The sequence below is a fragment of the Heteronotia binoei genome, chromosome 21 (genome assembly GCF_032191835.1).
Source record: "Heteronotia binoei isolate CCM8104 ecotype False Entrance Well chromosome 21, APGP_CSIRO_Hbin_v1, whole genome shotgun sequence".
Taxonomy (NCBI): Eukaryota; Metazoa; Chordata; class Lepidosauria; order Squamata; family Gekkonidae; genus Heteronotia; species Heteronotia binoei.
In genome coordinates, this window is record NC_083243.1 from 26,133,008 (window position 1) to 26,148,423 (window position 15,416).

The 15,416-nt window shown below is 44.6% G+C and overlaps 1 protein-coding gene across 1 annotated transcript in view; it reads right to left on the minus strand.

Moving 5' to 3' along the window:
- The window catches only part of TRMT61A (tRNA methyltransferase 61A), a 64,636-nt gene that overhangs the window by 17,975 nt on the left and 31,245 nt on the right, over positions 1 to 15,416 (minus strand). The window contains exon 3 of the mRNA XM_060262750.1: positions 13,642 to 13,908. Coding sequence (XP_060118733.1) covers positions 13,642 to 13,908 — 267 coding nt within the window. The remainder of the gene's footprint in view (positions 1 to 13,641; positions 13,909 to 15,416) is intronic.

Consider the following 15,416-nt stretch of genomic DNA (forward strand, 5'->3'; position numbering starts at 1 on the left):
TGGTCCCCGGCCCAGGAGTTGGGGACCCCTGCTGTAGAGGACTTTAACCGCAAAGGGAGTACGTGGATGAACTGAACACCAGAAATCTGCTCCAAAAGAGGCACTCAGGTGGTTTCTTTTAAAACAGTCCATGGCTTATCCACTCAGGGCTGCTACCTGACAGCCACCCCAAGCCTGCATGAACTAATGTTGCCTCTCTCTCATGCTTAACAACATCTTCGGTCACCTGGAGGCAGAGGTGGAATTCTAGCAGGAGCTCCTTTGCGTATTAGGCCACACACCCCTGATGTAGCCAATCCTCCAAGAGTTTACAAGGCTCTTTTTTGTAAGCTCTTGGAGGATTGGCTACATCAGGGGTGTGTGGCCTAATATGTAAAGGAGCTCCTGCTAGAATTCCACCCCTGCCTGGAGGACACCAACGCAAGACGCAGTCAGAAAAAACACACAAAATATTCCTCTCCACTGTCTAATTCAGATTGCAGCAACAGAGGAGTGTTCCCCCACTCTCCCTGCAATAGAAACCTAGCATTTCAGAGTATAGACCAGAGGTGGCCAAACCCGCTTAGCATAAAAGCCACATAGAATGAACATCAGATGTTTGAGAGCCGCAAGCAAGATGTGGAGGGAGGGAGGGAGGGAGGGAGGGAGGGAGGGAGGAAGGAAGGAAGGAAGGAAGGAAGGAAGGAAGGAAGGAAGGAAGGAAGGAAGGAAGGAAGGAAGGAAGGAAGGAAGGAAGGAAGGAAGGAAGGAAGGAAGGAAGGAAGGAAGGAAGGAAGGAAGGAGAGATCGGGAGCAAGAAGTGGAAAGAAAGCAACTTTAACTTCAAATGCTGGCTGGCTTGGCTTGGAGAAGTTATTTAATGAGAGAAATGCTTTCTCCGACAGGGTGGTGGGGCTTTGAGAATCACACAATATGTGTGAAAGAGCCATATGTGGCTCCCGAGCCACAGTTTGGCCACCCCTGGTATAGACTGGGCCAGAAACCCTGACATATTAGCTTTCCAGATAAGGGAGGTCTTTTTCTTTTTAAAGGGAAACATTCAATCATGCACCCTCTCCTTCCCTGAAGGCATCTCGCCCTTCAACCAGTCATCCACCTGCAGCCAATGGAATTCCAAAGGGGATAATAATGCCGATCTACTCTACTGGACTGCTGTAAAGATTACCAGAGTAAATGCACATGAAGGGCTATGACCAAAATAGCTACGTAGATCTTAAGTGTAACAGAACACACATATGGACCGAAAGTTTACAGTGCTTGCAATACAAATCCTCTGTTGCATCATGGAGTGAAAGAGACCTTCAGCCAGCTTGAAGTAGTGGTTAAAGTGTCGGTCTAGGAGCCCCTGGTTCAACTCTACACTCTGCCACAATGCTTGCAGGGTGATCTTGGGCCAGTCGTGTTCTCTCAGCCTAACCTACCTAACCACCCTAACTTGATTGTGAGGATAAAATGGAAGAAGGCAGGATTCTTTTTACTCCCCTGACGTCCTTGGAGAAAAGGTGGGACACAAAACAAATTCATGATCTCACAGTGGACTGTCTAGGACTCCCAACTTTGGATTGGGAAATGCCTAGAGATTTAGGAGTGGAGCTAGGGAAGAGACTTCAACAGGATATAATGCCATAGAGCAGGGGTGGCTAACGGTAGCTCTCCAGATGTTTTTTTGCCTACAACTCCCATCAGCCCCAGCCATTGGCCATGCTGGCTGGAGCTGATGGGAGTTGTAGGCAAAAAACATCTGGAGAGCTACCGTTGGCCACCCCTACCATAGAGTCCACCGTCCAAAGCAGCCATTTTCTCCAGGGGAACTGATTTTTGCTGCATGGAAATTCATTGTCATTCCAGGAGGTCCCTAGTTCCCATTAGGAGGATGGCAACTTCATGAACGCCACTTATGATCACATAAAGATGTCAAGACAAACCTCGGTTTGTTTGTGAAGAGCGTGAACCTGTCCCCCACTCTCACTTCGTGTACTGGGTGCAACTGAAAACTTCCTGGTTTCCAAAACCTTGAATTGAACTCTCCTGTGCCGTGGTGCGGCCACGCAGATGTCTGGGCAATTTGGAACAGGTTTTGAACCCACATTAGAATCCTGATTTTCAGGGAGCAAGGAAAAAGGTAGTCCCATGTGCAAGCACCGAGTCATTACCGGCCCACGGGGTGACGTCACATCATGACGTTTTCCTGACAGACTTTTTACGGGGCGGTTTGCCATTGCCTTCCCCAGTCATCTACGCTTTCCTCCCAGCAAGTTGGGTACTCATTTTACCGACCTCGGAAGGATAGGCGGCTGAGTCAATCTTGAGCCGGCTACCTGAACCCAGCTTCTGCTGGGATCGAACTCGGGTCATGAGCAGAGCTTGGACTGCAGTACTGCAGCTGACCACTCTGCGCCATGGGGCTCACCCAACTCCAACTGTGCCACTTTATTTATTTACCTACTTCATTTAGACACCTCCACTTTCTTCCCCAAGGGGGAACCCAAAAATGGCTTGCCACATCCTCCCCTTCACCATTTGATGATAGCCATATTATCCCAGGCACCCACAAACTGCCCCTGTGGCAAACTGGATCTCAATTCAAGAGGAAGCATTCACTTGCACCCAGGGCTTTTTTTGTAGCAGGAACTCCTTTGCATATTAAGCCACACACACCCCTGATGGAGCCAATCCTCCAAGAGCTTACAGGGCTCTTCGCACAGGGCCTACTGTAAGTTCCAGCAGGATTGGCTACATCAGGGGTGTGTGGCTTAACATGCAAAGGAGTTCCTGCTACAAAAAAAGCCCTACTTTGGACCTCATGTGCAAGAGGAGAGAGACAAGGGGTGATTGTGAGCATGTATTCCTGCCAGCCACAGATCAAGAGGTCATTGCGACCTCTGAGAGTGTCCTAAACTTTCAGTTTTGTTCACTTTGGGTCGGGGGGGGGGGGGGGGTCGGGGAGACGAATTAAATTCAGGAAGTTGTCTCCTAAGGCTAATGGAACAGACCCTACAGCCGAGGCAGCAAGCAATTTGTATTTCCATCTTTAAAAATATATCTATATATATATACAGCTGAGCCCAGCCGTAGGGAGCCTCTTGCTCTCCTCCTCTTTGGGGGAAAAAAAACAGCCTAAAGGACTTTAATAAGATATCCAGTCAAAAACAACAACAACCACCCAAGGTCAGACGCTGGGTACAGCTACCTCTGCATCAGAATGTATTTATCAGCAGATGCTGAAAAGAGAAGCTGGGGAGGGGGGGCGGGGAGTCAGTGCAGGTTTCGGAGATGAAGCAAGATCTGCACTGCAGCAGATCTTCCACGGGCAAGACAGCGTGGCTGCTGTCAGAGGAAACAGCCTGGCCGGCAAGGAAGCCCAGCCGCCCTCCAAAGCCACACGGCTGTCCATACCCCTCCTGCCCGCCAAGAGCAACAAAACAGGCCTTTCTACTCCAACCGCAAACCTCAAAGCCCTGCGGTAACATGACAGGTTGTTAAAAAGAATGGGGAGAGGGAGGTCAAAGCAATCTGGGGCACGCCAGTGGCAACAGAACAGACCATTAACCCTCCGCCTGTTCAAATAATGAAGCACAGCTATTTCTGAATCACTTACGGGGCGGGGGGGGGGGGAGAAACCCTCTCTGGTCTTGTTAAGGATTTATGGAATGTGTAAATTAGAAATTAACACCCACTTTCAAATAATTGTTATGTGATCTCCCAGGGGTGGGGTGGTGACAGATTAACAAGGAGATGATGTGGAGCACTGATCAGATGGTGCCTTCAGTCTTTTAGGAGGAGCACCGCTCCGAATCTTAACACACCTACAGGCAGGGATGGAATTCTAGCAGGAGCTCCTTTGCATATTAAGTCACACACTCCTTATGTAGCCAATCCTCCAAGAGCTTACAAAAAAGAGCCTTGTAAGCTCTTGGAGGATTGGCTACACCAGGGAGGTGTGGCCTAATATGCAAAGAAGCTCCTGCTAGAATTCCACCCCTGCCTACAGGTCACCTAGATCAGGATTCCAAACAGAAGCTTTCATATCATTACTCCTCTACATCTTTTTTGCCCTCTTGTCTCGCTTTTAGAGTTGCCGCCCTCCAGGTGGGTAGGACAACAGAGAGCATCACAGAAAGAAGTAGAAACAAAGATAAAGATTAACAGTGAACCAATAACTAAGCCAAACAACTATACTGAGACCAAGTCCTATATTGAGACCAAGTCCTATGAAGAAAGGTTGAAGGAGCTGGGCATGTTTAGCCTGGAGAGGAGGTGGCTGAGAGGTGATATGATCACCATCTTCAAGGACTTGAAGGGCTGTCATATACAGGATGGTGCGGAATTGTTTTCTGTTGCTCCAGAAGGTAGGACCAGAACCAATGGGTTGAAATTAAATCAGAAGAGTTTCCAGCTCAACACTAGGAAGAACCGGGTTTGATTCCCCACTCCTCCACTTGCAGCTGCTGGAATGGCCTTGGGTCAGCCATAGCTCTGGCAGAGGTTGTCCTTGAAAGGGCAGCTGCTGTGAGAGCCCTCTCCAGCCCCACCCACTTCACAGGGTGTCTGTTGTGGGGGAGGAAGGTAAAGGAGATTGTGAGCCGCTCTGAGACTCTTCGGAGTGGAGGGCGGGATATAAATCCAATATCTAGAAGTGAATTAAGAGTTGCACCTTATTAGAGCCTTTCAACTGACCATATGAATGATTTTTGTAGGATATAAATTGATGTCATAGAATCATGGAGTTGGAAGGGTCCCACAGGGACATTAGTCCAACCCCCTGCACAATGCAGGAAACTCACAAATACCTCCCCCTAAGTTCACAGGATCAGCATTGCTGTCAGATGGCCATCTAGCCTCTGATTAAAAACCTCCAAGGAAGGAGAGCCCACCACCTCCTGAGGAAGCCTATTCCAGTGAGGAACCGCTCTAACTGCCAGGAAGTTCTCCCAGATAAGAGTCCGCACACTTAACCACTACACCAAACTGGCTCTCAGAGTTTCCACTTGGCAAAAGTGACAGACAAGAATGCATTTTATCTCCCTACCTCTTCAATCTGTATGCAGAACATATAAGGAAAAGTGGATTCGATTTAGATGAAAAGGGAGTGAAAACTGGTGGAAGGAATATAACAATTTGAGTGTTTTAACAATTTATTGGTAGCATATGGTTACAAAACTTAACTATTTCTTAATTTTTTTTTTTGCATTAACCCATATGACATTTCCATCCCCCCTCCCGCCAATGTTAACTTCCCCGAGGTTATAAATTCAAACCAATACTAAAGGCACTTCTAACTGCTCAAAGTTCAATATATATATTCTTACAACTAAAAAATTGTCCAATGTTTCTTTACTTTCCAAGTTTTCTCCATATATCCTTTAAATTTTCTCCACTCCCTTTTGAATATCTCTAAATCATAGTCTCTTAGTGTTCTAGTTAATTTGTCCATTTCACACCACGATAAAACTTTCATGGTCCAATCCCATTTCTCTGGTATTTTTTCTTGCTTCTAAAGCTGCGCGTATAAAGTCCTAGCAGCTGATAACAGGTACCAAATTAGAGTCCTATCTTCTTTTGGAAATTTTTCTAATTGTAATCCAAGTAAAAACGTCTCTGCAATTTTCTTAAAATCGTAGCCCAAAATTTTGGAGATTTCTTGTTGTATCATCTTCCAGAATTCTTTCGCTTTTTCACATGTCCACCACATATGGAAGAAAGAACCTTCATGTTTTTTACATTTCCAACATCTATCCGACATTTTCTTACTTATCTTAGCCAATTTTTTCGGAGTCATATACCACCTATACATCATCTTAAAACAGTTCTCTTTGATACTTTGACAAGTTGATATCTTCATTGAGTTCTTCCAAAGGTGCTCCCATGCATCCATTTGTATTTCTCTGTTCACATTGATTGCCCATTTGACCATTTGAGACTTTACTACTTCTTCTTCTGTAGACCATTTCAATAATAACTTATATACTTTTGATATCAATTTTTCATTGTCACCTAGCAAGACCCTTTCCAGTTCTGTTTGTTCTCGTCTAATTCCCTCTGATTTTATGTCATTTTCCATCAAGCTTTTAATTTGTTGCATTTGAAACCAATTATAATTGTTATTTAACTCTTCTGAGGTTTTTAATTCAATTTTGTCTCCTTGAATCTTAAGCAGTTGATTATATGACATTTCTCTTTTTTCTTCAGATTCAGCTGTTATTTTTATTACTTCTGCTGGCACTATCCATAGCGGTTTTCTCTCGTCCCCGTATTTCTTGTATTTTATCCAAGTACTTAATAAAGTATTTCTGACATAATGGTGAGAGAAAAAACCATCCATTTTATTCTTCCCATAGTACATGTACGCATGCCAGCCGAATCTATTTCCGTGAGCTTCTAACCATAAAGGTTTTTTGTCTAACAGCATTATCCAATCTTTTATCCATGTCAAACAAACTGCATCGTGATACAATCTTAGATCAGGAAGTTGGAAACCTCCTCTCTCTTTGGCATCCGTTAAGATCTTCATCTTTATCCTTGGTTTCTTTCCGGCCCAAATGAAATCAGAAATTTTCCTTTGCCATTTGTTAAATTGTTTTGCATCTTTTACAATCGGGATGGTTTGAAACAAATACATTATCCTTGGCAAAATATTCATTTTAATTGCAGCTATCCTGCCCAGTAAAGACAAGTTGAGCTTATTCCATTTCATCAAATCTTTGTCCATCTTACACCACAGTTTTTCATAATTGTTTTTAAATAAATCAATGTTCTTCATTGTTATCTCTATTCCAAGGTACCTAACTTTGGTTGTGACTTCACAACCCGTCACCTTTTGTAGTTCTTTTATTTTATTTAGTTGCATGTTTTTACAAAGGAATTTCGATTTCTCCTTATTTATGTATAATCCTGCTAGTTCTCCGTACTCTTTTATCTTAGCTAACAGCAATGGTGACACTTGAATCGGATTCTCTATTATGAACACTATATCATCTGCAAAAGCTTTGTATTTATAAGAGAATCTTCTGATTTTTAGACCTTCTATTTCTTCATCTTTTTGAATTTGTTGTAACAGAATTTCAAGGGTCATTATAAACAACAATGGTGATAGCGGGCATCCTTGCCTTGTTCCTTTACTCACTTTCAATTCTTTGGTAAGGTCTGCATTTATACACAGTTTTGCATGCTGATCTGTATATATTGCTCTTGTCATTTTTATAAATTGTTCCCCTAAATTAATTTTTTCCATTACCGCAAACATAAATATAACAATTTGAGATATGTAGACGACACCGCATTAAAGACATCGACAAGACCTGAGAATGGCTGATGATGATAGGGTGTTTTAGAGGATATTAATTCACAGGCTGGGTGTCTCAAAGAGTAGATGACTGGGGAAGACAATGGCAAACCACCTCGTCAAAAGTCTGCTGTGAAAATGTCATGATGCAAAGTCACCCCAGAGTTGGAAACGACTGGTGCTTACACAGGGGACTACCTTTACCTTTTTAATTCACAGGGACAAAGTTGGATTCCAGTGACACCTTTATCACCAAAAAAGTTTTATTCCAGGTATAAGCTTTTGTCCGCATGCACGCTTCTTCAGATACAATGAAACAGAAGTATCTAAAGGCGTATGCATGCACATGAAGGCTTATACCTGGAATAAAATTTTGCTGGTCTTAAAGGTGCCAGGCTTTGTCCTGTTGCTACAGACCAACACGACTACCCACCTGAATTTCTTGTCATAAAATAGGAGCAACTTGATGGCACTACACACACAAGATTGCATGATGTTTGCTGTTTATTTTGGTTGGTCCTCATTTAAAAAAAAAAATAGGGTGTGACTTTGAAAAAACATTCTTCTTTGGACCATTGGAGCTGCCTGCAGCTCTGTCTGAGTGAGAATTTTTACTGCAGTTTAGGTGGAGGAAAAGGGGCTCTTGGTTTTGACAGAAGAATTTCAGCCCGTTCCTGAAGGGAAAGAGCAGTGTGTTTGTGTGCATAAGAGAGAACGGCAGAAGAGAACAGGTGGGCACGCCAAAGTTCTAATTTATGTTCCTAGCATATTTCGCTTCCATGAACTACATACAAGAATCCTAGATCAAAATGCAGAACGTCTAGTGATTTTATACTGGCACATCTAAGCCATGCAAAGTTGGACCCCTTGAGATGGAGGGGGGGCGGGGAGAGAGAAAATATGCTCTGCAAGTCAAAGCCATAAAGCTGAAGTTTGCAACTGATCTTTTCTGTTGGGGATGCAATGCACAGCAAGACTGCTAGTTACCCTAAACAAACCTGGTATCTTGCAAGGAGGAATTAAAGCAAGCCCAGGCTAGCATGATCTCATCAGATCTTGGAAGCTAAGGAGAGTCGACTCTGGTTATTACTTGGATGGGAGACCACGCAGGAAGTCCAGGGCTGCTACACAGAGGCAGCCAATGGCATACCATTTGTAGTATTTAATTGGCAAACGATCTCTTTTATTTATTTACTGTATTTAAATTCTGCCTTCCTCCCCAATGGGAACCCAAACCAGCTTACATCATTCTCCTCTTCTCCGTTTAATCCTCACAACCACCCTGTTAGGTAGATTAGGCAGCAAGTCTGTGACTGGCCCAAGATCACCCAGCGAGCTTCCATAATAGAGCAGGGGTTCGAATCTGGGTTTCCCATCTGCCTTCACACGAGATGGGGGGGGCAGTACAGGGGAAACCAACTCTGAATGTGGGGATCCAGGCGTAAAGGTGTCAAGTCGGTTCGAGGACCAATTCAGATTTCTCACAGTTCAGAAAAACAAACACAGAATGTTCACCAACGGCAACTCTGGCATCTTGTGCGATTAGAAAAGAAGACAGTTTGCCTATTATGCAAATCAAATATGTAAAACCTTCTGCCTTCTAGCCCAAGATGTATTTTCAGTGCAGCCCTCCTGGCGGAACACGTTGCAGAGTCCCTGCTGGGTGTCTCAAGTACCCTACCGACAGTGGTTTTCAAGAGAACCACCAGACGCGTCTCGTCATGGAAATGTTCAGCTAGGTCTACTAAATTATTTAGCCCCTAATAATTCAACACCGTGTGGAAAAGCGACAAGAGCATTATGGAGCATATGAATAAGAGAAGGGTGCTGCGCCATGTGCATTAGTGATTTGCACTGCCCCCATGAAGAAAGAAATGGCACACAAAGCTACCAGTAGGACATTCTGTACTTTTGCTCCCTGCAGCATTAAAGTTATCTCGACACTGCATCATCGCTTGTCAGGGAAGGGACCATGGCTCAGTGGCGGAACAGCTGCTTTGCATGCATTAGGCATTGGGTTCAATTCCTGCCCTCTCTGGTTGTGAGGCTCTGACCTGGATAGCCCAAGCTAGCCAGATCCTGTCAGATCTTGGACGGTAAGAAGCGGCAGCCTTAGCTAGTATTTGGAAGGGTGGCTTCCAAGGAATACCAGGGTCATGACGCAGAGGCAAACCTCTTGCCTTCAAAATGTTTCTTGCCTCTGAAATGTCTCTTGTCTTCAAAACTGCAGATTTATACCCTGCCCTTCTCTCTGACTCAGAGAGGCTTACAATCTCCTTTGTCTTCTCCCCCCACAACAGACACCCTGTAAGGTGGGTGAGGTTAAGAGAGCTCTCAAGGACAACCTTTGCCAGAGCTATAGCTGACCCAAGGCCATTCCTGTCAAGAGTCACTGCATCTTGTTCCTCTTGTCATGTGTATCCAATTATACAATGCTATGCTGTGCTTGCTATGCCTTTGATATAAGCGTAACTTGTTGCTTATCTGGAGGGAGGATGGCATGTCTGGGAATGGGCTAGTAGCTAGGTAACCAAGGCTAAGAGCTGGAGGAGATGTGAACCATGAACTGATAGCGAGCACTTGCAATGATGAGAGCTTTGCAAAAACCCCGCACAAAACCCTCGCTTTTGCTTGGTGCGCTTTGGCTTAAATTATAATGGTCAGGGCAAAGGTTTATAAGTTGGGGGAACTGACAGAGAGGTCAGTTCCGACAACACGTGTGTATGCCCATGAAGCTGGAATAAAGATCTTGAACTTCAATTGTCTTTTCTTGACTCTGCGTCTGACAATTCCAGCAGGTGCAAGTGGAGGAGTGGGGAATCAAACTCGGTTCTCCCAGATAAGAGTCCACACATTTAACCACTACACCAAACTGGCTCTCTAACTTGCCACATAATGGTGCATAACGCTAAAAGAGCTAGAAATTCTGGCTACCAGACAATCTTAGGATCTCCTGACTATTCTACACACAACGCCAGATGATGACGACGACGATTATGATGATATTCTCGTAAGGGTCAGGCAGGAGGTGATGTGAAAAGCTTCCCGTTGGAGCACCCGGAGAGCAGCTGCTGCTCAGAGCAGACAAAACTGACCTTCACAGACCAATGGTCTGATTGATATCAGATAAGAGCCCCCAAACGTTTTGAGCCTATGGGCACATTTGGAATTCTGACATGGGACAGAAGGTGCAATAACAACATGCTTGCCACAAGATGGCTGCTTCAGGAGGTAGAGCCAGCTACAAAATGGCTGCCACAGCTACATTTCAATAACACAGAGTAGATCCTTGTGCTTGGGTGGCAGCTGCCGCCAAAGCAACATTTAAAAAATCTGCACAGCCAATCAAATCTCCAATAGTCAATCAGAAGCGTTGCTTATCAAATCCCCACACTTAGCAGGAGCCAGAAAAGAGTGTTGGTGGGCACCATGGTGCCTGTGGGGACCACTTTTGGGACAGCTAGCATAAGGCAACTTTCTGTGAGCCATCCAAGGTTCACAGAAGATGAACAACTGACTAATGGTATGACTGGTATAAGGCAACATCCTATGTTCATGATTCATAGAAGATGAAAAATTCTATCTATCTTGCCATGGCCAATTCTCTTATAGGAATTTCATCCATCTGGTAAGCAGGGCTTTTTTGTGTAGCAGGGACTCCTTTGCATATTAGGCCACACCCCTCTGATGTAGCCAATCCTCCTGGAGCTTATAGCAGGCCCTATACTAAGAGCCCTGTAAGCTCTTGGAGAATTGGCTACATCAGGGGTGTGTGGCCTAATATGCAAAGGAGTTCCTGCTACAAAAAAAAGCCCTGCGTGGCAAGTACTGGGGGCTTGGCTCTGTTTGCTTTCTCTTGGCTACTGATGGCCCGCCTGGAAAATTTCCCTGTAAGTTAAATGGCCAGTCTGCTCCTGATGGTGCAATGCCGACCCCAAACATTTATCTTGCAAAACCCACGTTCCCTAAAGCTGAGTAACAGTTTAGCCAGCGTTCCATTCCAGCTTCAGCCATCAGCATGAAAGATTTCTCAAAACTGTAACTCTCTACGCACACGTCCTCTCTTGACAAAATGTCAGGGAGCGCTTATTCTCCTCTCCCCTCCCCCCAGTTATGTTACTATGCCTTCCCCCACACTTGCAGCTCAGCTAGAATACGCCTGACAGAAGTTCACTAAGCTTTTTTTTAATATTCTGCACATGCCAACAACTGTGGCCATCAAAGGAAAAACCTGTGGGAGAGAGATGTTTTCCTGCTGCCATTCTCTTACTGCAAACCTGAAGCTCTCATCCCTTCCCCACCCCCACCTGCCTTTTAAAAAAAGTCTTAAGGGATCTTAGCAACAACAGGCCTAGCATTTTAGTACAAGAATGACATGACTCAAAGAAGATAACAGCCCAGTACAAGTAACAGCAGCACTGCATGCAGAGGAAACCAGGAGGTTTTACATTTCTTTTCTTTCTTCCTTTTCCCTAAGTTCCATATTTTCTGCCCAATGCACAACCTGGCAATATTTTCTTTTTAACTGCAGCTTTGTTTTATCTAAAACAGCTAAGTCTGTAGTATTCTTGATTGTTACAATATTCACTGGAAAATGCATGCAAGGCTGACCCTAGACCAGGAGTGTCGAACCTGAGGCCCAGGGGCTGAATCAGGCCCTCGGAGTTCTTCCTAATGTGAGCCGGAAACTCTTTTGATTTAATTTCAACCCATTGGTTCTGGTCCTATCTTCTGGGGCCACAGAAAACAATTCCACACCATCCTTTAGAAGACAGCCCTTCAAGTACTTGAAGATAGTGATCATATCACCTCTCAGCCACTGCCTCTCCAGGCCAAACATCCCCAGCTCCTTCAACCTTTCCTCATAGGACTTGGTCTCCAGACCCCTCACCATCTTCGTCGCCCTCCTCTGGACCCATTCCAGTTTGTCTATATCCTTCTTAAAATGTGGTGCCCAAAACTGAACACAATACTCCAGGTGAGGTCTTACCAGTGCAGAGTAAAGCGATACCAACACATCACGTGATCTGGACACTATACTTCTGTTGATACAGCCCAAAATTGTATTTGCCTTTTTAGCCACCGCATCACACTGTTGACTCATATTCAGCATATGATCCACTAAGACCCTGAGATCCTTTTCGCACATACTACTGCTAAGAAGTCTCCCCCCTCCTATAACCATGCATTGGATTTTTTTCCCTACCTAAACACAGAACTTCACATTTATCCCTGTTAAAATTAATTTTATTGATTTTAGCCCAGTTTTCCAGCTTGTCAAGGTCATCCTGTATCCTGTTTCTGTCGTCTTCTGTGTTTGCAGCCCCTCCCATTTAGCATCATCTGCAAATTTAATAAGCATCCCTCTAGTCCTTCAACCAAATCATTGATAATCATTAATACATTTCAAATCATTAATACAATTCCGGCTATCCCTGAAGTTTCCAAGGGTAGCCGTGCTGGTCTATAGTAGAACAACTAGATTCAAGCCGAGGAGCACCTTAAGAGACCAACAAGATTTGGGGGGAGGGGGCACAAGCTTTCCAGCATTAGAGCTCCCTCAGTTAGATAAAAGGAGCTTTGACTCTCAAAAACCTTGTTCTCTAAGGTGCTGCTGGACTCAGATTTAGCCATATAAATCAGTTGACCCCTTTCATCAACTGAATTTAAGAACTAAGATCATGTATCCCCTGCCTTCCTCCCCAAAAGGACACTGAAGTGGTTTGACACACTCTCCCCTTCTCTTTTATCCTCACAATGAACCTATGAGGTGGGTTAACTCAGAGTATATTACTGGTTCAAGGTTTCCCAGTAAGCTGCCGGGGCAGAGTGCGCATATTAATCAGGACCTCCCAGATCTGATTTGGACACCCTAACCACCAGTTCCTACTAAACACACTATATTTTAATGTATTCTTTTTTCCTAATGGCAAACTTGAATGATGTTTATAATGTATGTTACATGTTCAAAAGCAAATTAGGTGGACAGGAACACCTCTGGGAAAGGCATGTTCTCAGTTTAACCCAGACCTGCAAGCAACAGAGCAATGAACAGCCTCCATTTATTGCCTTATGACACTCTCACCATCATTCTCCCATTCTGACATGTTACTATTTTGTTGGTTTCCTAAGCAAATACTATCCAAACCAAATGTTCTTTCCGTTTGTTAATTTCACTATGAGTTGTTTTTTTTCTAAACTAAAACCTCAGTGTTCAGGTTAAATTGGCACTTTGCGATAAATAAGTGGGTTTTGGGTTGCAGTTTGGGCACTCGGTCTCTAAAAGGTTCACCATCACTGGTTTATTTGGTAACACAGCCTCTCTGATTTTGCCTAAAGAGCCACAACAAAAAACTTACCTTCCTGTTTCAGAGCCGATTTGGCATGCCCAATCGCTTCCCACGGCGACGGAATATCCAGAAACACTGCATCGGCAACATCAGAGACTCCAAACCCCATTTTGCAGACATCTTGGTTCTTCACGGTCACCAAGTGGTCCACCCGGTGCTCTCTGAACTCCTCAATGGCTTTCTCCGCTCTCTGCTGATGAAACTCCACTGTGTACAGATGCCCCGTTGGAGAGATGGTCCGGATTATAGCATGAGAGAGGGAACCACTTCCTGTACCTGAAAAGAAGAAGAGTGCAGTCCTTGAGAAGAAGTGCTTCTTAAAACAAAAGGGGGCATATATAAGGGCAACATCTGAAACGGGAAGAGTGGACATCTGAACCGTGCGACTTCCTGGGAGCGTCAACAAGCATGCTTGCTCTCTGCCTACTGCAGCTCATCCCTGCTACAGACAGGCTGACAACAAAACAGTGGCTTGGGAACTAGGATATCTGAAGCACTGTCTTCTCCCATATGTTCCTGCCCAAGAACAATGAACGCAAGGAGAGGCCCTCTTAATGGACCAGTCAGTTAAAGAACCCTGGCTGATAGGGCCTTTTCAGTGGCAGCCCCATGATTATGGCACAACCTCCACGGGTGTGCCCAGCCCCCTCACTCTCGAGCTTTAGAAAGCAGCTGAAGATAGTTTTATTCATGAAAGCATTGGATTTTCACTTCTGCCTACCAGCAGTTTTAAATTATTAATTTTGACCTGTGCTTTTATGTATTTTGTTATTATTTGCATTGTAGGCTGCCCTGGGTCCTGTAAATGTTTTTTACAAATAAAAACGAAATAAAAACAAGCACAGATTGTGTAATTTGTACTGCATACGGGAAAAGGAAACAACACACACCTAACATCTAGGTTTTTCTAAATTCTGGCAGTGGTGGAAAGGCAACTGGGTAGGGTTTCCAAAGTGAGTGATGTTCAGAATGGTTTGCCATTGCCTGACTCTGACCAATTCCTCACTAGCAGTTGCTCTGCCCCCAGACTTCTGCGTTCCCCAGCTCAAATGATCAATGCCCCACTAGTTGCTGCACAGGCACATTTTGATCCATCTAATTTCCCTCACGGCTTCTTGCTCTTGCTTTTTAGAGTTCCGGAAGCCGCAAGGGAAACTGGAGGGAGCTGTGGATCAAAATGTGCCTGTGCAGCAACTGGTGGGGAACTGATCACTTGAGCCAGGGAAAGCAGAAGCCCAGAAGCAGAGCAACTGCTAGGGAGGAACCAGTCTCTGTGTAGGAACCCCTGGACTTCCTTGCTGGTTTTCCATCCAAATCCTGACCAGACCAACCCTGCTTAGTTTCAAGATCTGATGAGATGGGGCTAGCCTGAGCCATCCAGATCAGAACTACCCTATTTCTAAACTTTGGATTTGAAACAATGTACCAGTCAGGGAACGTTTACCTGGCCATTAACTGCAAAGCTGAGCATTACAGCAAAGGGAACAGGTTACAGTCCTAGGGATCCCTGTTCAAATCTTGCTTCTGCTGCGAAGTTCATAAGGCTGGCTTCAGTCTTTCAGCCTCACTTGCATTGTGGGAGGAGGTAATTATGAGGGGCCTACCTTACAGAGATGTTGTGGGGGCTCAAAAAAAATTATAAGCATGTGAAACACTTTGAAAGACTATAGAAATGTTTAACATTATTGAGGGGTTTCTAAAACCGGAGCTGCATGGTTTAAATGGAAAGAGTAAACTCCTTTTTGAACTGATTTATCCATATTTAAACTGGTACCGCCAACAGG